The following is a 26,086-nucleotide window of genomic DNA, read 5'->3' on the forward strand; positions in this document are numbered from 1 at the left end:
TTTAAGACACTCTGTTAAGGACACAGTTTAAGCTCGAGTACTAGTTATACTCTATCAATGAATATGTTTTTAATGCTCATGATGTTTTCAATAATTTTTCCAATAAAAAATATGAAACAAACTTTGTTATTGCTGATTTATTTATATCATGCTCTATATCGAAACAATACATAAACAGGGTAGCCCAAAAGTTGGTATGTGAACTTGTGCTGTTTTGGAAAGGAATGCAGAATTTTGGAGGGTATTTCAAACGTTTATGAAATTAAACTTTACTGTCTAATTCATGTATTATTAGCAAGTGTAAATGTTTCTCTTTATGTATAGATAAAAGCTGCAGTGGTTCATCTTAGGACTTTTGCTTTGGGACCTCACGGTTCAAGTCCAGTTGTGGATGAAAAGCAAAAACCACCCTGCAATAAATAAATAAAAATTGGGGTCAGCAGGTTAAAAAAAATCAAATATCGGGGGCGTCAGGTTTGCAGGGGTTTACTTTTTTTCATTTACTGCCACAACTTGTGTGTATGTATTTACATTTATTTAGTAGGGGACAACTGCACTCTCTTTCTAAAAATTTGATGAGTCAGTTGAGTATATCAAGATTTCCAGATTGACCAGGAAATGTATATAAATTTGAAATAATTTCTAGATCTTTGTAATTAACTATTAAGTAGGTAAATACAATTAACAATAAATTAATAACACAAGAAGTAGAAAAGTGAATACGCAAATAAAAAGTATCAATAAATTAATAAGATATAAAGGCAATTCCAAAGGTTCCCACTGTCGGTTGTTTTAAAGTGCTTTATTAAATAAAGTTGAGTAGTAGTAGAAATCCCTTTCAAATATATCTCGTGACACAAGTCACAAAAGCTTTTTGGATGTTTGCACTCTATTTCTGCTTTATTTTTATTTTCACACGAGGTCAGTACAACTCTGCAAGCATGTTTTTCCAACAGGAGAGCAGTTGGAAAAGCAACATTTCCGAGGTGTCAGTGAACGCGGCATGACGTCGCCTGTGGTGGCACACATTAGCAACCGGAGTGGCAGCGGACAGAGGAGAGGGGTTCCCCTGGATTCTCTGTGTTTTTTTAAACGCAGAAGCCAGCAAAATACCAGTATCAAAACCCCCGGGGACCACGGGGGAACTCGGCCGAGCACCAGCTAGACTCCGTAAGTCCAAGCATTCCTCTTCCGAAACAACTTGGAACACGTTTTTGTTGACAATCACAACGCGGCGACACGGGGGAACTTTCTCCGGCGATGCTAGCTCGGAGCTAGCCTAGCAGGATCGCGCAAGGTAACAGTTTGTGCACTCACACCTCAACGCAGCCACGGTGTGCGTAGTCTCCAAACTCTTGGAATATTAACACCAACTTCACCGGCGAAACTTCATTTAGGATGCTCCAATAGTAAGTCACGACGTACGTTTAACCCGCGCGTGGGCTCCGACGCCGTAAAAAGTCGGCGAAACGCACGAATTTCCGTGTTTAATTACCGCCAGACTCGTCCGTGTGAAGAATAAAATTAGCGACAGTGTCTGGGCAGGCAAGTGTCCAGAGAGTTAGCATGAGCTCATTAGCAGGCTAACTTAGCTTGTTAGCTCCGCGGGATCAGGTCGCTCTTCATTGTCTGTCGTGTGTATCGCTATTCGGACACGTACTCCGAGCCAAATATCACACGTCTTTATTTGTTATAGTTCACGGCCACAGACGGGAAAACGCACCGCTTGGGGAGCTTGTTACTTTTTTTCTATTTAAGAAAAGGATGCTGTTAATGACTAGTGGTCGTTAGCTCGCCTTTTAGTTAGCCATGGTGTTACAAGCCGGACAGATGGGCAGGTTGTTGTTAGTAAGCCATGAGATGGCTTCTTCTTCTACTTAGCTTTTATAAAGTTGCCAACACTTAAAGTTTATTTCTACACCGGCCTCAGTTTCTCCTCATTGCCGTTGGGCATTTCAAAGACTTATTTTGTACCCTCTGCTCGCTGAAGTGCTGTTATTACGCTCCCGTAAAGCCATTGAGCCTAAAACTTTGTCACATTAGCTCAACCGTGAAAAGCCTTTTATGGAGGCGTAATGGTGGACGCTTGTGTCTCCGTCGGGGTGTGCGTGTTGTCTCTCGCTCTCTTTTTTGTGTGTGTCCACGACGGATTAACTGCCCACGTAATCAAATCATTGTCCTCAACACACTTTGTTCTTGCTGCGTTACACCATTGTTTTAAATGCTAATCACATTCTAATTGAAATGGGGTTTCGCGCACTTGGCTTCAAGCCAAAGGGAACTATGTATCTCAATAACAACGTGCTCTGGCATATTTACATTGGCAAATATTTCCATTTTGAGGGCGCCCAATAAGTACCGTTGAAGGTACCAGACTAGCATCAGACCCAGACTGAATTACGTTTACCTTACGACGGAGTTTCATTCCTACGGCGGCGATGTACCAAATTAGTCGTAAGTCGGAATGAGTCGTATTCTAGATAATAATTCAAGTCATAATTACCGGTACATAAAATATGTGTATTAAAACTCGTTTGGCAATACATTTTAAACTGTATCAGTCAGAGTACCTATCATTCCTGACTTAGTCACCCGTCAAATTGCTACATACCTACCATTCACATTCAGACCTGTGGACAATTTAGAGTTCTCATTGAACCTAACAGCATGTTTTTAGAGTGTTGGAGAGAACACCCATGGAAGCACTGTGGGAACATGCAAACTCCTCACTGGAAGGCTTAAGCTGAAGTTCAAACACAGAATCTCCATACTGGGAGGCAGGCGTGCCAAACACTTGCCCACCCGGCTGCCAAATCTCAAACAATTTAGTGATAAACAGGAAATATGGTGTTAAATAAGCGTGACTTAGTGTTCTGCGTGACTGCATATTCTTAGCAAAATAGTTGGTCGTGCACTGTTTGTAACCCCAAAATGTTATATTGACAGTAATAATTTGTTTAAAAACACTTTTAAGCCGTTAATATATTCAAATGAAAAACAGTGAGTACAGCGGTAACGAACTGAGCGCGCCTTGTGCTGTGTGATAGTATATCCCGTTCTTAACTTCAAATCCTGTATGTTGGGTTGGGGGCTATCATAAACTGAGGCACTCCTGTATGGATTATTACACAGTGGTACCTGGAAGGTTGACCACAGTTCATTCAGGGGCACAGGTTGGTCATCCTTCAAATTAATATTTCTTCTCATTTGGAATAATTTGCACTGACCATACACTTGAAACAACCCATATGTTAAGACACCTAAATTGTTTAAAGTGCTAGTGACAACACTGAAGTAAACAGTGTCATCTAAGTAATGAAAATATTACACATTACGTACAGTTAAGATGGCCTGCGATTACTTTCCTTCGATCATTGTTTTAACTTAAGGTAACCTTTCCATTACCTAACTGTCTGCGTTTGGCATTGCTTTTACTTATTTAATGACTGACGCACCTCTATTGTAGCATAATGAGATATGTTTATTGTCTACTTTTGGCTGCAATTTAGATTTACAGCAGGTGCTTATTTGTATTGTTTAAGCAGACACGTACGTGTACAGTATAAAGTATACCACCAATCAGTGTCCTTATTTGGAAGAAGCCAGATCCCAATCATTTTTATTTATTTATTTATTTTTGGTTGTCACTTGAACCACGACAAGGCCCATAGCTGTTAACTACTGTCATTGCTGTTGCTTAATTACAACTTAAGATGGTCATCATTCCATAGTAAATATTGAGCAAATAAATATATTGTTGTGGTGCCACAAGGGAGAGATAGTCACCAGGAACCTGTACCTTCAAAGGAAGGGAGGGAATTGACACGTTTCTGTGTTCCAAGGGTTGAGAGTAGCACTTCAAAATTTGAAATTTGGTCCTCAAATGAAGTCATTGATTAGCCAAACTGCTCCGCAAAGAAACAAGTTATTTCGAACCTTGTAATGTTTTTTTTTCCTAGTAACCTGTGATTGTAATGTTCACTACTTTTCATGATGCATTGAGGGATTGAGGTCCTATATCGGTGATAACCTGTACTCACTCCGCATTTGGACAGCATTACTTGTATATGATGCATGTCAGAAAAGATTTATTGTATTTCAAATCCAAACTGCAAGTTTTCCCCTTCCGGTGGAGTCTAAGGCACTTAACTAGCCTTCTCTGTTACATCTACTTTTCTAAGGATGCTTCAGGGATTCTCTGCAGCTCAATCAATCACGGCCATCTTGATGTCGTCCACATCTTCAAAACGGTTCCCTTTGATGACCTCCTTACACTTGTGAAGGAGGGGCGGGATCACTTAGAGCCAGGTTGGGTGAGTAGGGTGGTCAGTCTGGCATGGTGATGTTCTTGGACAGGAACTGTGGGATGCTCAGATTCACAACTCTCGCCTTTTCTTGCGCACTAAACGAAGCAAATGCTGCAGGATGTCTTTGTAGACGAGCTGGTTGATCTTCTGGCCCACATTGAAGGGAAAAAAATCATAGTTTGTAGTTAAAGTTTGAAATAAATCTTTTCTGACGCAAGTCCTGGAACTTCACTGACTCACCTTATAGGGCGCTACACAGTAATTGATAAGTGTGATCCCGAACACAGCCAATGTCTTTTTGTCTACTTCTTGTCAAACGTCACTGATATCTTTGACTTGCTAACTCTGGACAAAAGTAGTTGGACTGCGCCGTTATCTTTTTTTTTTTGCTTTCAATGAGTCCGCTTATTTCGTGGTATCTATCCGTGCAAATTCTTCTCTTCTCGCTCACAAAACACACACGCAGAGTTAATCCTTTTGATGCTGGCTGAAATGAGGTCTGGTGAGTGAGGTGCAGTACTACTGACAAGTTAGGTTCTTAAAAATGTGTGCGGTGTTTAGGAATATTTTTCCCTGAATATTTTTGGTTGAACTTTCCAAGCGTCGAGGTGTTGGACTTTGGAGGTTCCATTTAACGGTGCTGAACAAGAACCCTCTTACATGAGAGCAAGTTCCCACCCTCGACTAGCGATTGGGGCACGTCACTTTGCATTTTATGATGCATACACTATAGGTTTGCACAGGGTGTGGGGGTCTTATTATGGAAAAGACTCACTGAGAATGATGTGAGCAGACATGCATGACTCAAGATCAACTTTTTTTCTGCTGCATCAGACTTGAAACTGATTTTTGTATTTCTAGCACCTGCTCAGAAGTTGATGCCACTAACAGTATGTTACTGTAGCTTATTCCTTCCTTAAACACAATATGACTGCATACTTTATTTTGAACTTGAAGTGACATTAAATAGACTTGTATCAAATGAGAAATGCACCAAAGTAGTGCTGCTCTATAAGCTTTTTCAAATGTAAACAGAAGAGGCCCAGTAGCCAGCTGACACATTTTTCACAATTGTTCTCACAAGTGATAGTCCAGCTTTGTTTTTAGATTCAGCCGTTTGTCCTCTGATGAAACTTCTATCAGATTGTCTTTTATTCCTATGTGGAATGCGGTTAAACAAAGTGGTCTATGTCTGCAAATGCTCTGTCATTGCGAAAAGGTTAACAGGAAGTGCTGGTGAGACTAAAGAGCCACCAAAAAGTATTGGCGGCAGCGCACATGATTACTGACACAAAAGCTTTCCCATCAATTTACACAGTTTTTATGTCCTTGGCAAACCGGCCATTTTATAGCAATGGTGCATCACATGACCATGACCAGTGACAGTATTGCTTTGCCCACAGGCCTCGGGGCAACTCTTCAACGTTTGGTTGACTGACCCACTTCTTATTTACCCTGTTCTTTATACAGACTCTAGTACGAGTTTATACTTAGTGCAATTTGTAGCAGACGAGTTTGGTTTTGTGCCCGACTGCGCTTAAAGTGTTTTCCTCTGCCGTTGTCTTGGAGTCACAATTCACAGCTGTGGTCATGTTTTTAGGATCTTTGCTTGTTTCACTTGTACAGCCTCTGAGGTTGAAGACAATTTGCTCTGTTTTTCCACCTCCAGTCCGTTGGTCTCTCGAAGCAAGTCTTGCATCGATAAAATACTTTGCAGATTTGATTGTCTTAGTCATACAAGTGTAAAAAGATGCTAAGTGCTATACATTAAAACAATGCTCAATTTTGAAAAAAGTGAACATTTGCCAAGCAGGAATAGCCGCATTTTGGCAAGATGTCACACTTATATATAATCACATAAAGTTAAAACAATATTAGCCACACTGTAATAGCGAGTAAGCACGTGTTTATATCCAAGCAGCTTTCATTTGTGCCGTGTTGTTTGGACCATCACTTTGATTGACCTCCATGCTCAAGGCTCCACTCACCTGCAAAGTGATTATGGTGCTACGTACCTTCACAATCACATAGTGCTAATACTGTTTCACTTATTTCGAATAGTGTGCCTTAAATTGCATGTGATGACTAAATACAAATTAGAGCTATGCTATACTGTATTTATTGCTGTTCTGTTGAACCTTCATGTTATTTTGCCTGTAATGCAAATTTATCATTAGAAAATATCTCCTTTTTGATGCTCCTATTGATCCGTGCTTCCATTTGCCATGACTATCCAGCAGTAAATACTAAGTTTTCACTATAGGGCTGTTTTCTCAGATAATATTGATACTGTTTTTTTTCTTCCCTTCTCCCCGCTCACAAGTGTAACCCGCATGACCAGTATTGCCTGAACGTGCATCTGGAGGCTTCTCTGAAGGATCAGTACTGGAACTCAATTATGTTTCTAACAGAAACAATCACAATGGTTTTAATTACTCTGTAAGTTACTGCAAGTCACATTACTCGTACTGAACTGGAATGTTGGTTCACTGTTCCATGGCATTCTGTATACTAGATGGACAGTTTTGGACTTCGTTGAAAACTTATCACTTGCGTTGTTCATTTCACTCTTCGCGGCTTTGGACCAGTTGCATGGACACATTCCAATGTACAGTCGATCAGAACCCATCATCCAGGCTTCCCAATATGAAAGAGCAGTGTAAATACAGTAGCTGTTATTTTTAACCGTAATCCTGTGCCGCTATTAGCGCTCAGAGCGTGTTTGGAACATGTCTGAGGAAAATAGATTTGACAAGTGCTGAATAGCCTGGGAAGTTGGTACGTAAGTACAAGACTAACTTTCATGGATTTATTTTTTTATGTAGACTTGCAGACCTAACCAGGAGGATGTAATGGACTTGGCATTGTCTGATGACCACCCTAGCAATCTTAGTTTAAATCTTGTATGAACTTGAGAGTTCAATATGGCCCCAGAAAAAATGGTATCTATCTCGTCAAACCTGATGAGGTTTATGATATTTCCAGTAAGCATTTGAGCCAAGCTTATTATTGGAAGCTGATTGTTTCGTTCAACAACTTGTTGCTTTATTTAGGATATTCCAATAACCGTCTGCAACCATGCATTTCTACGTAACCTAATCCTTACATTACCACATCTGACGAGGATCGATGATGTCATTGATGTGCATACAAGGCATATTTTTGGTTACACACGTAGTTTTGTATAATACAGATTTGTCCTCTCACCATGGAATGACTTTTTTCAAACTTCTGATAGGCTAAAATGTTAGCATAGGTAGGGCATAGCACCACTTGTTGCATGGGCATGCTTTTGACTGACTGCAGTTGCGTTTCTTACGGAGAGTTTTATTTGGCGCACGTTTGAGTCATTTTAGATTGTCTTTTTACCCCCTCGTTTTCTCTGGTCACTTCCTGCTTGCATCCATTTCTGAGAAATGTAATCTGATAGCAGTCTGCGTGTGTCCTGGCCCTTCAGTCTGTTTGCGGGTTTGGCCTTCTGGTTTTACAGGATTATAGGGGCCCCAATTTGACTGTAATTTTAGATTACTGCGGCCGGCAATTCCTTTTAATTATGGCGAGTAAATGTTTTTGGTCATTTGGTGGTCAATAAGATCGGTTCTGTTAAAGAGTGTGAATCAATTACTCACTGTGGCGCAGACTCTGGGGGTTGTAAGAGCGTGCATATGTGTGGGCTTGTGCGCTCCTTGAAGCAAAGCGGCTTGGAAAAATGTTTGTCATTTGAATGGATGTTCATGGATGCACTTACAGGGCGGTGATTGGAAACACTCACATTTGTCTGTGATCATTCGCAAACGGCACACGTAAATGTTTTGTTGTTGAATTCAGGCGGACACATGCAGTCACTTGGGTTTGCCTCTGGCGCTGACTTGCTCACACACATGCGCACGCACACACACAAGAGCACACACAGCCAGTCCGGCAGATTCAGGGTTAAAGGCTTCCATTTTGTTAGGTAACACCCTAATGGTCTGATCCGTCAGTGGCGTTAAAATGGCAGGGGCTTAACCCTTGGCGTTCGGGACGGAACCAGTAGGGAGGGACACACACACACACACACACACACACACACACACACACATGCGCACACGATCATGTACAGGCACACACACATACTTCACTTACCTTCTCTGTTGTTGTTTTTGTGTGGGAGGAAAAGACAGAGAGCGAGTGTGAGAGAGGACAAGGAAGCGTGTTTTTCACTTTGGTACAGTTAGATCACGTCTCCACTCGCCACATGTGCACGACCCCTCCACCCCCGCCCTCCTCCCCAACATGGCACCACTTCAGCTGGGTCCCTGCCCCCACTCCGACCCTGTTTAGCACAGGTTAACTAAATCTTCCTTTATATGACATTTTATAATTAATTATACATCGCAACGAGTTATGTTCATTTGTGTGGAGTTAATTGCATCTTAAAGAAGTTGAGGTAAAGTAGAGAGCGTTACTAGTTGGATGCTGTTTAAACTCTTTGTATAACGTCTTGTCTTTGATGTCACTCACTTGGCATCTATTGCAGGTCATGCTGATCATCTTGGAAGGGGGATTTCTCCATCTGTGATTCCTTCCCCAAGGTTTCATCTTCTTTTCCTCCAACTGGGGTTTCTCTGTGCCACTGATTTTTGTGAACTGTAGACTTGTGAAGCCATCTGTGATTAAGGGCACTATAAATAGACATGGCTCAACTTGACTTGAATGTAACCGGCTTGCGATCTAAAGAACAAGTACTTGGCGTCAGCTATTGGAGGCTGAGCTACATGTGTACGCACCTCCACTAGGGAACAACTCTTCTGGCATCAAAACAGGAATTCATAAGGTTTAGAAAACTGGAACAAAGGAGTTATTACCTATGGCTGATCATGAAAATGTTGTCTCATTCGCAAGGTTGGTCACGTTTTCATAAAGCTTAGGACGTGAAAGATTACCTTTTATCTTTGTAATCTTGTGCGTGTTCAAATAAATCAAAGATGAGATTCTTGTGAAGAGGGTCCTTGCAAGGTTGATTTATTACAGAGATCTCTGGTCACACAATTGCATATCACCCAAGCAGTGTCATCCAAGATGTGTGCGTGCTCTTTTGCCCACACAGCCATTTTATTCAAAACAACAGGAAACGCCTCTGTCATCCCGTGAGGTACAGAACGAGTTTGCATTTTCCCAGTATACTAGATCGTCCTTGAACTTTTGAAAACCGGATTTCTGATGAACAGGAACTAGACTTCTTAGATAAACAAACGAAACATTAACTTTCTCATGTCTGGGAAAACAGTAGAAAATATATCAAGAATGTCAAAAGCATTACTCATCAGGTTATATTAGGTTAACATAATTACACCTACATCACCACATCTATAATGAAATGTAGAATAAAACAGATAAAATGTTAACAATGTCATCAAAGCGTGGCACTGAAATTTGGCATTGAAGTCCACAGTTTATGCCTTTTAGCAATTTGATTGACATGCCTGCATCGATCATAATCGGTCCTGTGAAGAATTTTTTTCTCCAAGTGGCAAAAATATTTTAATGATTTGAGCTGTTAACTCGGAAAATTACATCCATTTCTTTAAATTGGCTCTAGTTTTAGAGATTGACAATTGATTGCTTACTCATATGGGGGTATAGAAAATGTTTATTCTCTGATAAAAGTGAAACAAGCTTTTGTTTATATTGCCCAATTTTCTCAATATTAGCTTGATTTTCACATGAAATGTGATTTGCATAAAGAAGCTCTCTCCTGAGGGTTTTTCCTGGCTCAAATTGAGGCAGAGGTGGTATCACCCTGACTTTGATGGGTGACTGCCGATACCAGTTATCATATCGGCGCTAATACTAGTCTTATTTTCAGGTATCGGTACTCGTGGCGATGACCGATACCATTATGGGCCGCCCCCTTGCAGCCATTTTACAATCAGGGACTAGAAATGAGAAATGATAAGAATACAAAAATGCCATTAACGTTTGCCATTGTTTAACTACAATCATTAAAAATCATCCACTAGTACATATTAAATTGTAAATGTAGTTCAGCGTTGTTGTAAAACAGTTATGTTTATTGTATACACTGTGTTTTTATGACTTTGGCAAAGGCTGGAGCGCACCACCTCTGCCTCGCAACCAGGAAATGGGCGTGTGCAAATGGTGCTCCATGATCTGTTTCTTCTTCGGTACATTAAAGTTTTAAAAAAAGAAAGAAAGCTGTTTGTTTTTTGGTTGTTGCTTCAGGTCTTTCCGATGCACTGCTGTTATAGCGCCTCCATAATGGCGCAACACTGGAACTACAGTTAAAATGCGTTCCTGCCAAGCTCAATCAACACAGCTGGAGCGCTGTGTTGAGCGATATCAGTGGCTCAGGCTGGAGGTGGCAAGCAAATTAAGTGGACTTAGCAGAGCATTATTTTTTCTTTACAAATTTTAGGGTGTTTTCGACAAATATCTCCCCATGGATTTTCGCTTATGAGGCGAAGTGACATTATGACCACAGTGGCGGTTTTGCTGGCTTAAATAGCACAATTAAGTAAACCTGCTTTTTTTTTTATCAGGCTGTCACCATCAAAGTGTGCAATCATTTCCATCTATTAAGCTGCCTCTGAAAAGTTTGCGTCTTGCTAGCCGCTAACACTGGAGCGCTGGAGCCGCCACAAAACATTGGCAATAGGCATCATATTAATACATATTAGCATATTTAAATGTTTTTTTTTAGCATCCTTAATTAGTGATTTAACCTCATTTCAGGACAATGTGTGTTTGTTGACTTCGGTGGCAACAGTTTGCGAGAAGTCTCCGTCAGAAGTCAGCCGTTACGCCGCGACACACTGCCGGGAACAACTTCAAAATAAAAGCGTAGCAAAGCACTTATGTCAGTGTAGTAATGCATTTTTATACAGCATCTAGGTGTACTAGTAAATGTTTGTAAATTAATTTATTTTAATTTTTATGAATTCGTGTACAATACGACGGGACAATTTTTGATCATTTTATATGAAAAAAAAAATGTGCCTTATTCACAGGATGGTATGGTCTCATTACATGTAATTAATAATGTAGCATGTAGCCTGGAAGAAGCTTGGTTGTTGTGCACGCTCAAGAAGCCAAAATCCCAACTCGCCTGAAACAATTTGTCCTGAAGAGAAAGCTACATTTTTGACATCATGTTCCCTCTATCAAGAAATACGTGACTAGCTCCAAACTAATCTATTATTGACCTGCATGTCTCTAATTGAAGCATAAAGACATGACTGGAAAGCCTTAGCGTCTTAAAATGGCCGTTAATGTGTCGGCTGACTGGGCCCAGTCGGGTCCCAGTGGGGAAATCATTATGGAGCTGGAGATAAGAGGCTCGTATGCTACCTGAGGGGGGTGGATGAGCCGTTGCCATTGATCTTCCTTCCTTGTAGCGCTGGACACAAAAGGAGAGAGACTCTGTAGTGTCGAACCAGGTCAGGAGATTTCCATTTGCTTTCATGGGAGGGGAAAAAAAGCACCCTACCTCGCCACACAAAACAGCAGGCTTGGAAATGTACTTGCCGCAACCTGTTTCATTGAAACCAAGATTGATGTTGGGCTATGCAGTTCATTCAAAAGTACGTATTGATTTATACAACATTTCTGCGTCAAAGCAGAAAAGTGTACATGTTCTCTTTCCCTCTACCACAATTGTCTTTATCAACTATATGGTCTTCCCTTAGGCCGTATTAGTCTGAGGGAAATAAGAAAAAACATCCAAAACAACATCATGGTTCACCATCTGTGATTATTAGGATGCGGTGGATTTAATTGCTTTTTTTTATGACCACAAGAGTCACTGAATTGTATGTTTTACTGGATGGATTTATCTAGACGGGTTGTACCCCACATTTGATATTTTTAAGCCTTGTCAAATGAATGTCGCCACTTGCTTATTTGAGTAACTCAACAGAGCCTCTGTGTCCCCCATTGCTCTTAATATCAACAATGTACTATTGAAGACAGTTTTTTTTATGACTATAAAGAAAATCTAGTTTTATGTTGACCTGATATTTTGACATTGCCGTCCCCTGTGAGTAAGTTGGAATCAGAGTTTTCAGTTTCTTACAAGCTTGGAGGTGGTGAGTGAAGAGCTCACATCACACCACAAGCCTCCAGAGCCCATCTAGAAACCATGAGACAACACATGGAAAACTCCTGGGAGTGAGCGGGCGTAGTGATGCAACAATCACAACCAGTCATACACGTCCACGGAGTCGCCCTCAAGTGTGAACTGTGTGCACCGCGCTCACAACACATGCGTGTAGAACAATTTTGTTTACCAGACTTGTTGCTTAGCAGCATTTAACCGATGGATCAGGATGGCGTTCCTGTCTTCTTCTGAGAGAGCAGAGCCACGTTTGAGTTGACCTGCAACCTCAGTTGTTCCCAGTAACACTTCATATTTATAAGCTCATCATTTTGGGCTTGGTGCAGTTTGATTCATTCACATTAATGCTATATTGTTCAGCATGCAGGTTGTGACTTTTGAGTCGAAGGATGGCACAGTTGGAGCGAACCTAGCTTCATGTTTTGGTTTAGACCTAGCGGGTAATGTGTTTCAGGCACCAGTGGTACATTGACAGCACGTACTTAGCATTCTGGTTGACTTATGCTTCAGAATGTCATTTGAACATTCCAAAACCTGTCACCATAATTAACTCCTACCTTAAGTACAGGTAGGTAGTTTCTTGTTCTTTGGGGCAGAGCGAGAGGTGTTAACTTTGACATCTCCCCAATTAGCGAGACTTGTTTGGACTGCTTTGGTTTTTATTGGGGCATGTTGCTGTCTCTAAAGCAATCTTAAGGATATTGTCACTCAAAGCTGCGATGATGTCATACTGGGATAGAAAGACCCCGAGCTAGCTTTCTGGCACAAAGATGCTTTGTGTGAACTTGGTCCCAGCTTAAATAGTACCTACAGTTTTTTTTTGGGGGGGGGGGGCATAGTGAGGAAACTAGCATGGCGAGAGCTGAGGAAGCTACTGTCTGGATCAGCTGTCCCAGTTGGGATTCAATTTGAATGCTGCAGTGTTTCTGCTGTGTAATAGGTTATGTGAGAAGTGGGTTTCATCATCTTACTGTACTGAAAGAGATTTGGGTCAGCATCTGGGGCATTGGCACTAGGACAAAATGCCACGATATTGCAGGGTGGACCCTCTTTAAAGGCTGGATGTTTCAGCTAAATGAAACACTATTAATGCCCAAGAAGAAGAAAAAGCAGAACGATTACCCATAGAAAGAAGATCCACTGTCTACATTGTCACTCTTCCATGCACCCCCCCCCCCCAAAAAAAAGTTTTTTAGGGAACTTATGAAAATTTTAAAAAATATTTTATTGTACATTTAGAACAGATATAAGATTTGCGATTAATCGTGAGTTAACTATTGAAGTCATGCGAATAATTACGATTACATATTGTAATTGCCCAACAGTTCTAAATATTATACATTTGAATATTTTGCAAGGTTTAGGCAACACGTCTACAAGAGAAGGTCAAGGTTTGGCGAACCATTTCCACGATAAGATCAAAAGGGGGGATTATGGGTAAAAAATAGTATGGATGTCGCGGTGATATCATGGAATCAACGAAACAGAGTCGTGTATTGAGCGTCCAATCAGATTGCTCCAGTGCTACCCTATAGCACACAGCCCCTAGGGGTCATATTAGTTGCATTGTATCCACTGAGTGCTATGATATGCTTTGATGTATTGCTTACGGTTGGTGAGGGAATTGCGATTTCTAAATCAAATGAAGAGGGGAAGTTACAGTCAAGTCATGTTTAATGTGGCGTTTCTGTACTTAAAGTAATTACAGGTTAGCATTTTGTTAGCTTATAGCGTCAATGGTTTTCTTTCCCATTTGTCCAGGTTGAGAGCAGCCATGTCAGAAGAGGCGGTGCGTCAAACGCGTAGCCAAAAGAGGGCCATGGAGAGGGACAGCACGGGAGACGTGGACTCCAAACGGGTCAAGCTGGAGAAAGGGGACGCTGACGAAAACCCCTTGGACCTGGACGGGGCCGAAGCGGAGGACGTCGCGTTAAAAAGTGAGCCGTCGGCAAAGCTGGCAGCCAGCATCCTAAAAACCGGGGAGGTGAAGGCCACCATCAAGGTGGAGGTGCAGACGGGGGACGAGCCTGTTGATATGAGCACATCCAAAAGGTGAGCACGGGTTGTCCTTCATGTTCTACGGTGACATGTTTTTGCTTTCACGTTACGTAGGAATAATATAAATACCAAAACATTTCAACCTGAACATTAAGGCTCAACATTAAACCTCTTTCTCCTTAGAACTTCTATAATCAGCTTTCAAGTTAAGTGAGGGTTAAAGGTGCAAAGAACACATAAACATTTGATCACACTTGTGATGTGGCAGGCAAGCACATTGATCTGTCTTCCTCGTGGGGGAGGAGTTATATAAAGTTATTTTTGGCGTCTTTGCGTTCAAGCTCAATGCCTTGTGGTTGCACAGAGCTGTCCACTGGAGTTTCAGGTTCCTCTCGAACTCAAGCGAGCGCCGAACAGGAAGTCGCAGGGCGGCTGAATGTGAGGCCTGCCTCTCATTACGAGGGGAGGGGGGAAGTTTGATGCGACAGTGGGGCCCAGGCTCCATTTTCTCCCACGGCAGCACCTGAGTTTCGCCTCGCTCCTCACACAAAATGAAGACTATGTGTCACAAACTGGTTCCAACTGGCCGTTGCCATGGTTTCCGCATTGGAAGGAGTCGTCGGACGAGGGAGGGGCCTGTAGGAATGGTGGGTGTGTCACATGACCATGCCGACAAATGCCTGATGTCATGTGATGAAAGATAAATGCGTGCGGCGACGCAATGGCAGTTGAAGTGGAAACCGAAAGCTGACTCAGCTCAGTTTTGTCACCTTTGAACCGACCTCGGCGTATGTCCAATTAGTCACTACGCAACAACAGTGTTGTGGGAAACCTGACTTTTTTTCCATGAGGAATCTGTAGTTTGCTTGCTACTTTATAGAGTTTCAACTTGTATTAAACCCCCATGTCCTCCATTTTGTTTTGTCATCGCCTTACTTAAATGGCCTGATAGATGTTAAAGCTCCACGAAAGGATACGTTGTCGTTGCAAATAACTTGAGCCGTTCTTATAGTGTGCAGAAACATTACATGGACCTTACATAACCAACCTGATGTGGGAGCTCTTCCCAACTGAGTGGCAGCCCCCCGTTGCCATTTGTTCCATGTAATAACGACTACTTGTATGTTTGGCAACTAAATTTAACTGTTTATGGAATGTGCGCACATCTGCCCCCTCAGGCTGCAGGGAGGGCAAACTGTCTGTCAGTACGACGCATACTTTTAATTTTACGAGCGAGTGAGCTGGCCATCTTTCGAGCCCTCTTGAAAGAGTTCACAGAGTTACATATCTTTTTTGTGAATCATTCCGGCTGTTCCGTATGTTTAGTTTCTGTACAGTATCTGCAGCTTCCTGTGATGGCGTCCTGCTGAGGCGTGTTTTCGTAGACGGCGGTTTAGCAGCCACGCGCATGTGAGGACAGAAGTGTGCGCCAAAGTGCGAAGTGAGCGAGTTGGGAGTATAAAAGATGAACAAGTAGCGTTGGGGGAGGGGTGCGCCAAGTAGCGACTGGTTGAGTGACTGAGTGAGAGAGTGTACACAATAGGTTGGCTCCTGGCCATGTATTCCCCTCCCCCCACCACTGTCACCCTCTCCCGTGTCTCCAGCGGACCTCCGCTCGGCTCAACTTGTGACTTTGGCGTCGGCAGCTGGGAGGGAGGGGAGAGTCGAGGCCCAGGCTCGCCCTGTCCAACTAGGCCACGGAGGTATGGGAGGAGGAGGAGGTGAGGCCTTGAGGTTCTCTGCGGTGAACCAGGCCCAAGCTTTGACACGTTCGAAATCAGTCTTCCCATTGTGGGTGCGTAATTCCTTTAGAACCAAACCCCCTACGTCACTCAAGTCATCTGCAGCCAGGTCTCTTTCCAACTTTGACTTTTCTTCGACATCTCAATTGGAAGGGAGGCTGAAGACATTTGTGTAACCTTGTTGGTGTTTGGTCCAGACAGGCCTTTGTTATTTCTCTCTCTCGCTCTCTCTCTGCCGCCATTACTCTATTATTGATCTCCTGGTTCTTGTCCTCTTGTGTGCCTCAGAGCACATTTTCACCACATTGGGAGGGTGACCAAAATTGTTATTATATACCGCCTCCTAGTGGAAGTTGGTCAAAACTACAGGTACAGTGATACTGAGACTGTGGACCCCCAAAGTTGAGCACAATACGCTGCGTTACACGTATCTCAAAAACATGTTTTTTTGTTGTTGTTGTTGTTGTTGTTTAATCCTCACCATCTGAACCTGGTTACTTGAGATCGTTTTCAAAGTAACAGTTAAACATAATTGGGATGTTAGAATTACGCCAGAAGCCAAACTCTCTTCAATGGAAACACCTATCACGAATCACTCAAGTCAAAATTATGGTAAACTCAGTTGAAATAGAAAGAGTGTATGAAAATAAATTTCTTGGAGTAGTTATTGACGATAAATTATGTTGGAAGTCACACATAGAAAATGTCAAAAATCATAGGGATACTCTCTAAAACAAAGGACGTCATGAATAAGAAATAATTTTACACATTATACTGTCTATTATTATTACCATATCTGACTTATTGTGTGGAAATCTGGGGTAACGCATATAAAACAAATACCGACCCTGTTTTCAAACTGCAAAAAAGAGCCATAAGAATTTTTAATCGATCAAAACATACAGAACCAACACATTCACTATTTATCAAGTCAAATACAATGAAATTTTACAACTTAGTTGAATTTAAAATCGCACAAATACCGTATAAAGTAAACAACAATCTACTCTGCCACAGTACTCAGAAGCTATTTGAAATTAAAGAGAGTCCTTATGACATAAGGGGTGTACCCTGTATCTACAAAACAATCAAAATAAGAACACATATTAAGCAAAGGTGTGTTTCTGTAAGAGGTGTTAATTTGTGAAATAATTTTGGTACTGACCTGAAAAGATGCAAGTCACTTGCTGAGTTTTAAACGTTTAGAAGCAAAGTTCAAGAAAATTATTTAAATCAGACTTGAGCTGGCAAAGCAGCAGAAATTGTATAATTTCTTTCGCTGTATCTGTATGAGTGTAATGAAAATTGTATATGTGAATATGAGGATGAATTATGTTGTATGCCTATGAATTACATGTACATATGCTACTGGCAAATGTACGCACATGTCAAAGTGCAGTTATATACACAAACAGGTTTATGCATTTTCTTTTATTGAATTATACTAACCTATTATTGTATCTATTGAAATAAGTCAAAACATAAGAGGTAGGACTAGATACGTTTTTTTTTACTTCTCCCTTTTGAACATGTTATCTCTTTTCTTTCTTCCTCTTGTTTTTTTCTTTTTACTTCAACTTATAATTGTATCCTTGTAATGTGTTTTATGTTTTTATATGTTCAATAAAGCAAACCTACAAATAGAAATCATGCTTTATCGAAACTGGAAATCAAGCCACTGGCAACTTCATTAATAACATTTAAAAAAAAAAAAAAAATCAATTTCTCTACTAGCGTGAACACGGCATTCTGATTAATATTGTGTTTGTGGAACATAAACTGAGCAGCAACACCCACCTGTTTTTCCCCATCTTAAGGGGCTGCCATTTTGGCATTTACTGTCTACTGAAAATTACATTACAGTTACTCAGGGCTCAGGCAACGACCAATCACGGCTAACCTGTTTTCTGAGTTTGGTCATGTGACTTTCGCCAGCTGAGCTGTGAGTGCTCGTTACCTGAGCAACTGTGATACCGCTATGGCGTTCATCTTGTCTACTTTTTAACTGGGTTTAGAGTGATGTCATTTTCTGTTGACAACAAGTGGCAAAATGGCCGCCTCCCTGAGATGGAAACGGGAGTTTCTTTACTACTTAATACTTATTCCACAAACTCGATATTAATCAGAATACTGTGTTTCGACTAATGGGGCTGCATAGAACATATTATTGTAAAGAAAATGTTTGGGTTGAGTTCTTTTAAATGCGTCCAGATATAACTCACGCTGTCCGTTGTTGTCTCTGCTCTCTTACCAATGTCCTCCTTTCAAGAAAAATTCCCACCAAAAGTTTAAAAAACATATATACAGACTGAAATAAAGCAGCGTTCTTCAACACTTTATAAATGTTCCCTGTCAAAAAAAATAAAAAATGAATGCTTCTTATCCTCCCTTCAGTGAAATCAAGAGAGAGCTCCAGCCGCCGTCACCAGACGACGTGATCGTGCTATCAGACAACGAGCCATCCAGCCCCCTCATGAACGGCCACTGCTTCACCAAGACGGACACAGACAAACTTCTGGTGGGGAAACCACAGCACTAGTTGTCGACGAGGTCTATTGAGAATAGGAATACTGCTATATTTAATGTATCTTTTTCCTCTCGTCTTACGCAGAAGAGTTCCCCAGAGGAGCGGGAGCAAATCATCAAACAGCTCAAAGAAGAGCTCAGACTCCAAGAAGCCAAGTTGGTGCTGCTAAAGAAACTACGACAGAGCCAGATCCAGAAGGAGAGCACAGCTCAGAAGGTAAAACAAAAATGGAAACAGGAGGCTCAAGTTCATACGGGGTCAGGAGATTCATATCTGATGTTGCAGTTGTCCGCTGATCTATTTTGGCTCTTGAAAACGCCCCGGAGGTTTGTGTTATGGATCAGCTGATGCCAGCCTTTTTTTTGACAGATGGACAGATCCATGTCTAACATCAATATATTAAGACATTATGTAGTGATGAGAATGAGTAGGACTCTTGCAGGATTGTTAATTTTTATGACAGAATGGACATGTCTTTCATTTCCAAGGCGTCTGGATCTGTGGCGACTCCTCCTCCTCTGGTGAGAGGAAGCATTACATCAAGCAAAGGACCCCTCCAGGTACACACTACAGCATTGTTCCGCTGCGATGCTTGACCAAACCACAACATTAAACATGGATGCGGAGTAGTAAAGTCGACTAATCAAGTCACATGTTCATAGTGTTACACACCTGGTAGAATGTAATTGTTATTTTGTTGACAGGTAATGGGTCGCAGCTCAGGCACGGTGATCCCTCCGCCTCTGGTGCGGGGTGGTCAACACATCCCGTCCAAACACGGCTCTCAGAGCGCCATGCCCCCATTGGTCAGAGGAGCCCAGGTTAGTCCCCGAGATTGTTCACGTCGGATGTGGCCGCCTTTCATGTCCCAACTCCACTCATGTCTCTGGCTCTTGTGTCCTTTTGGGTTTTGTCTGCTTCTGCATTTGGCTGCAAATCAGCCTGTTTGTGTGACTCCCCAGCAGATCGCCAGCCTGCGTCAGCAGCAGCAGCAACACGGCGGCTCGGGCCCCCCTCCGCTACTGCTGGCTCCACGGGCATCCGTGCCCAACGTCCAGGTCCAGGGACAGAGGATCATTCAGCAGGGTCTCATTCGGGTGGCTAACGTGGCCAACAGTAGCATATTGGTCAACATCCCACAGGTGAGAATACAGCCAAAGTATTAGGTTGAGGTTGAAACCGATTTTCCTATGGGATATAATGAAAACAGAAATTACTTGTGCTGAAGTCGTGTAACATTTTTTCCTGAAAGTTGGTTAAATTAAGCATACTCATTTTAAAAGTAATTGATCTTATTATATAAATAGCTAATTGATTTATTCTGAATACATTTTCAAATATTGGTAAAGTAGACTATATATGTGTGTCTATATGTATATTAGGAGTGTAACAAAAATTATTTGAATCGGCCAATCATTTATTTGACAAATCAAATTGAGTCGCTGTATTTTAAAATCGTCGCATCCTTGAATTGTATCACACACAATTGAATAGTCTTTTATGACAATTGTAATTCAAACTACCTATCTCATTCAAATATTTTTTTCTTTCATTTCTTTGTGTATATAAATATTTGGGGTGTAACAAAAAACTATTTGAATTGGAATATTTGTTCTGATTTAAAAGAATCAAATTGTTGTAATAGTATATTATGTTAGGTTATGTATCAAATCGAAAATAGATATATTTTTGAACAAAATGCCACATTTACAGTTACCTGGTGGCAAGTTAATTCATATTCTAAAATGACAACAAGGAGCTTATTGCATCGTACGCTCTCAAATCCAGCTGTAACATATTGAACCCAATCGTGATCCAACAGAATTGAATCAAATCGTTGCACTTTAAAATAAACCCTCCTTGAATCGTATTTCACCCTGTATATCGAGATACATATCTAATCAACTTTTATGGGAGAGATGCATACCCCTACTAGATATTTTACATATACGTTTAATGTTTAGAATTTAATTTTAAACAATTTTATTAAATAATTGGTCGGAAAAACTGAAAAAAACAGTCCTTGAGCTTTTAGATATACCCAAGACACCCCCTCTCCCCGCCCGTGCGACAATATAGACACTTGACTTGAGACTTTTGTGACGGGGGACATCTGGGTTGGTTACGTTCCCCTACACACCTCCCTAGTGCTTTGAGACTCAGGTGTGCTCTGCCATTGTGTCCAGGCGTCTCCAACAGGCATTAAAGGCTCTTCAGCGTCGCCCAACTCTGGCATCAACGACTCACCTGCCAGCCGGCAGGCCGCCGCCAAGCTCGCGCTTCGCAAGCAGCTGGAAAAGACGTTGCTGGAAATCCCGCCGCCCAAACCTCCCGCTCCCGAGTTCAACTTCCTGCCTTCCGCCGCTAATAATGAGTTCATCTACTTGTTGGGGTTGGAGGAAGTGGTGCAAAAACTCTTGGACATGCTCGGCAGAGGTGGGTCGACCTTTCATTTCTGTTATTGCGTTTGAGGCGTGTTTGGTAATGTGTTGTAATGAGTCTCCTCCCCACCCACAGGCAATTTAGGTCCAACAGCCGGCATGTCCAGCGCCATTCCCAAAGAGCCGTACACCTGCACCCAGTGTAAAACTGATTTCACCTCCCGCTGGAGGAAGGAGAAGGCCGGGACCATCCTGTGTAACCAGTGCATGTCGTCCAATCAGAAGAAGGCCCTTAAGGCCGAGCACACCAGCCGGTTGAAGGCGGCCTTCGTCAAAGCGCTGCAGCAGGAGCAGGAGATCGAACAGCGCATCCTCCAGCAGGCCACCACCTCCTCCGCCACGCTGGTCTCCAAAACAACCTCGTCCTCTCCCTCGCTGTCCAAAAGCGAGGTGCTGGTGTCTCACCAGTACAAGCAGGTCCGGGCCGCCATGCCGCACAGGTCTGTGACGGGCCATCACTCTGCCATTAAGCAGGTAAGCGCCACCTGGCAGACGAGCGTGTTCAGCGTATCGCTGCACTTGGGCGCCACTCATTCACCTCTTCGCAGCTGCAGAGCGCAGTGACGGCGGCAGCGTTGAGCAGCAGGCCAGGTAAGCACGGGGTGGCGCGCCCCCTGCAGCAGGGGGTGAAGGTCAGCGCTGGTGGCAGCAACATTAACCAGGCCAACATGACTGCCTGGAGGAAGGGCAGCAGCAACGCAGGTAGATGACACACTTTGAAGGAACTACTTTTTCTCACATCTTTTTGTAGTCTTACATTGTTGACGTTATTTTATACCTCTCGAATGTATCTCATTTCAAAATATTATGTTCTCCCGCAGCACCACTAGACTTAACACAGTATTCTGATTAATATTGTGGATTGTGACGTAACCCTCCTGTTTGTTTTTTTAAAATAATGTTTATAGGTCAGTGTGACCCGTTCTAATGTTTAATATAAAAAAATATCACATAACGCAAAGCAATGTTTTTAATATACTGTATAAAAAAAAGAAGACCAGAAGACAAAGTTGAACCTATGTTTTGTTTTTTAAATTAACAATTTTCCCCCCCTAGATTTTCCAAATGGGTCAATTTGACATGAAACCTAACAGAAGGTGCAGAAAAATCCACCTGCTTTTATAACTCTCAAGGGGGTGGCCATTTTGTCACTTTCTGTCCACTAAAAATCAGTTGCTCAACTAATGACCAATCACAGCTCACCTTGGTCATGTGACGTTCGCAAACGCAGAAAACAGGTGAGCCGTGATTGGTTGTTACCTGAGTGGAGCAACCATTTTCACTGGTAGCGGGTGGCAAAATGGCCGCCCCCTGAGATGGATAAAAACGGGTGGATTGTGCTGCTTAATTCATATTCCGCAAACACAACATTATTCAAAATACTGTGTTTAGACTAGTGGGGGAGCTAACAACATATTATTGTAAAGACAATTTTTGGGTTAACTTCCACAATGTTCCCCAAGGTTTGTCCTCAACATGGTTTGAATTAAATATAAAACACTTGCTAAAGAAATATTACACAAATTCTACAAAAAAAATAAGAAATAATATTCATCCTGTGAAAGAATTTATGCTACACTACATGATTTCATGAATAAAAATAGGGGGAAATTCAATATTAACCTTTTGTGGTTGGGGAAGCTACACCACAGTGTTGTTCCCTGTTAGACGCTGCCGGTCAGTTGGTTGTGTTGGGATAATCGTCCATGTTGTGTTTCCATCAGTGTGTGTTGTTACAAATCACTAATTTTGCTCACACTGGATAAAAACGGACTCCATTCTTCTCCCAGTGGACAACATAACACCATCCCGTCATCTTTACCATCATCCTGCATGTCAAAATGGCTGGGGTGCGTTTGTTTTAACCACTTTATGTCCTGGCAGGCATGACAATGGCCTACGTGAACCCCAGCTTGTCCGCCCACAAGACCACCTCCTCTGTGGAGCGTCAGCGGGAGTACCTGCTGGATATGATCCCCTCCCGCTCCATCTCCCAGGCGGCCAACACATGGAAATAATATCGCCTCATCTCCCCCACCCTCCCATTCCTCTTCTTATTTGCCCCGCCCCCCTCTCGTAATATCTATGATAGCCATTATGCACCCACCCATCTATAACGTTATCATTCTAATCCTGTCTATGAACATGATGCAGGGGAGTAAATCTGCCTCCTGTTTTTTTTTTTTTTTTGTCTTGAGATGGAGCTGCTCCTCCGTTTCTGCAACGAGAGCCCATTCCCCAATTTTGGGACACCAAGATAGTGTCCGGTACAGTTTTTTTTTTGTTTTTTTTTTAAAGGGTGTTTTGGGTTCAAACTTCTTTTTTGGTCGACCAGCTTAGAGTGGGAGTCACCACAGAATTCCCAAAATTCCTCTGTCTATGGATTAGGCAGGGAAAAGATATTAAGATTATTATTATTATTATTAGACAGGACAGAATATGCGCCTTAGCCCTTCCTTCTCAGGGAGGTCCGGTGCGTTGTCGGAACTGAAGATCCCGTCACAGGGATCGTTTTGATCGTCAAGGATCATCGGAGAAATGACTTCAGCTTTGCAAAAACGAATTGGAAAAGAAAAAATGCAAGACTGTAAAAGTGCACACAGACTGCCTCTTCTCTCGAACCTCCAGCGAGTATACCAGAGAAGCCAACGTGTGTCGGATTCTTTTGTATGGCTGAATGTTAGGATTCTTGTCCGTGTTTGTTTTTTTTTGTTTTTCCAAATATTATGCTCCTCCAACACTTTGGAAGTTGCCTCATGCCGAGGTCGGAATTATACGGGCTCGTGTTACTGTTGAAGGTGGTTTTACATCTGCTGGTTTCCACATCGTAGTTTTAAATACTTAGAAAGAATAAAGATAAGGTTTCACTGAATATTGTAAAATGACGGAGCCTATTGTAATGTTTTTGAGGACTATTGTTGAGAGGACAAAAACTTCCAAAGAACTAGTGGAGCCCAAATGTAATCCCTTCTGCTAGAAGGTTTGGAGTTTATTTGAAGCCTCTCTGGAGTCAACACATGATGTCATGCTAAAACTGGAGGGGGATTGTCAGGAATGTCATTTTGTGACATACCTTTTTTTTTCTTTTTTCTTTTGCGCTTTTAGTCATTTAGGTTGTGGTGCATTGTTTTCTTCTCTAGACACAGCAGTCTCTGGGTTTATTTATAGGGCCACGTTATTAGTAAAGACGTGCGTGAAAGGATCTCCGACGCTTGTCCCTCAAGAAGAAGCCGGACAAGCTTTCAGAATGTAGTGATGCAAACAACACCAGCTCGGAACGTCTTCTAACATCAGGTTCTTCAAATGGAGGTTGCGTTGGGGAAGATTGACCTTCAAGCAGGAATTCCCGCCGTGCTGGGTGTTTTAGCTCCGTAACGACATGCCACGTCTCCAACCTGTTGCTAAATTAATAGCCAATGAAACTGAAGCCAGGTTGCTTGTGAATTTCAAGTTCCAATGTGAGACCAGTCTAACGACCATCAGATTGACTCTCAAATCCGAAGCAGGGGAACCGGACGTATACCTCAGAGGATCTGCATACTAAAAAGCCCCCAACAACATTCATCATCATCATCATCATTTGTTGGATTTTGTCAGCAAGGGACTCTAGTGGACAGCACGTCTGCCTCTGAGGTTCGGGGTTTGAATACCGGCTTCCGGCCTTCCTGTGTCGAGGACGTTCCAAAAACATTCATATTAGTTTTATTGAAGGCTTTATTTTCCATACGTGTGAATGGGAGTGTGAATGCGAGTGTATATGTGCCTTTGTGATTGAATGGCAACCAGTCCAGGGCGTACTATACCCCGTTTCTCGCCTAAAGTCAGCTGGGATAGGCTCCGGTTCACCTGCGACACAAATGACAAGCAGGATGGAAAATGGATGGATCACATTTCACCCCTCGGACATACAGAGCAGTCCCATGATGGGGAAATATCGTCACTGCTTCCTGGTTTCACTTTGGACAAGGGAAACATCCTAGGTGGTCTCTACATTCCCGAAAGGCAAAAAAAAAAAAAAGGCAACAGCCCACATCTTGTTGATGCAAACGATCACTGAGTGTTTCGACCCCGCCGCTGATTCAAATCAACACCATTCCGTTTGTTTTAGGGGGAAGGACATGGCCAAACCTACACTGAAAAGAAAATGATGGATGAGGAGATACTTGTTTTTTTTTCCTGGATATTTTTTCCCCTGCTCTATTAAATAATAAAAACTAATTTTAACCCCTCCTTGGCTGGTTTGTTAATTTAAAAAATGTATTAAGATTTTTTTTCTTTTTTAAGAAATTCTAATGTAGTAGCTGAGTACACGCAAGATGATGTTAAATTGAAATGTACTTTTATTTGGTCAGTTACTACTACACTGAAAAAAAACCACTTGATTAAAAAGTGGTAAACTGACGTAAAAAAATAATTTCGTTTTAACACTGCAACTGATGATTGTAAATTCTCTTCTGCCCTCTAGTGGTTCTTTGAAGCCATACATCAAATAAATGGTTAGTCTTCTGGATTAAATTCTCCTTATTTGACGTCCACGATATATAATTAATGTATTTACTATTTAACTTTAGTGAGGGTATAAGGAACTGTTTGTATAGTAATTGATGGTTCGTTGTTTTTGTTTTTTTTACTACGCATTGCGAGCCAATACCCCCAACGTTTCTGTACTAGAGCCACTGATTTTTCTTCTTCTTCAAGAATATTAGTTTGTTTTTTGGTCCCTTGGAAATTAAGTTTGTTGTACTATATTTTATTCACTTTCATAATATCCTAAGATTCTGCATCTAACGGCTTTGTGTTCCTAGTTAACCCTTTGCTGACAGAGGATCTTCCTCCAAACTGCAGTATTTCTTCTTGACTGCTAGATGGCAGACTATACCAAATGTGTCTTGCACCCGTTTCTCTTCGATGGGACGTAAATATTTTTTACAAATGTGTTCTGAAAATATTAGCAG

At 41.9% G+C, this 26,086-nt stretch overlaps 1 protein-coding gene across 2 annotated transcripts; it reads left to right on the plus strand.

Annotated features, from left to right (window-relative positions):
* Positions 1-989: 989 nt before the first annotated feature.
* Positions 990-25,361, plus strand: gatad2ab (GATA zinc finger domain containing 2Ab). Of its 2 annotated transcripts, none has more exons than XM_077583088.1 (11): positions 990-1,170; positions 14,185-14,475; positions 18,558-18,681; positions 18,775-18,906; positions 19,179-19,250; positions 19,395-19,511; positions 19,632-19,832; positions 20,877-21,126; positions 21,208-21,605; positions 21,686-21,833; positions 23,016-25,361. In XM_077583088.1, exons 2-11 carry the CDS (start codon positions 14,198-14,200, stop codon positions 23,147-23,149), a joined length of 1,854 nt encoding a protein of 617 aa, XP_077439214.1. In that variant the 5' UTR covers positions 990-1,170; positions 14,185-14,197; the 3' UTR covers positions 23,150-25,361. The 2 variants fall into 2 exon arrangements, with proteins under 2 accessions (XP_077439214.1, XP_077439213.1); XM_077583087.1 differs by having other exon boundaries at positions 991-1,170; positions 21,680-21,833.
* Positions 25,362-26,086: the final 725 nt, after the last annotated feature.

The sequence above is a fragment of the Vanacampus margaritifer genome, chromosome 13, assembly GCF_051991255.1.
Source record: "Vanacampus margaritifer isolate UIUO_Vmar chromosome 13, RoL_Vmar_1.0, whole genome shotgun sequence".
Taxonomy (NCBI): domain Eukaryota; kingdom Metazoa; phylum Chordata; class Actinopteri; order Syngnathiformes; family Syngnathidae; genus Vanacampus; species Vanacampus margaritifer.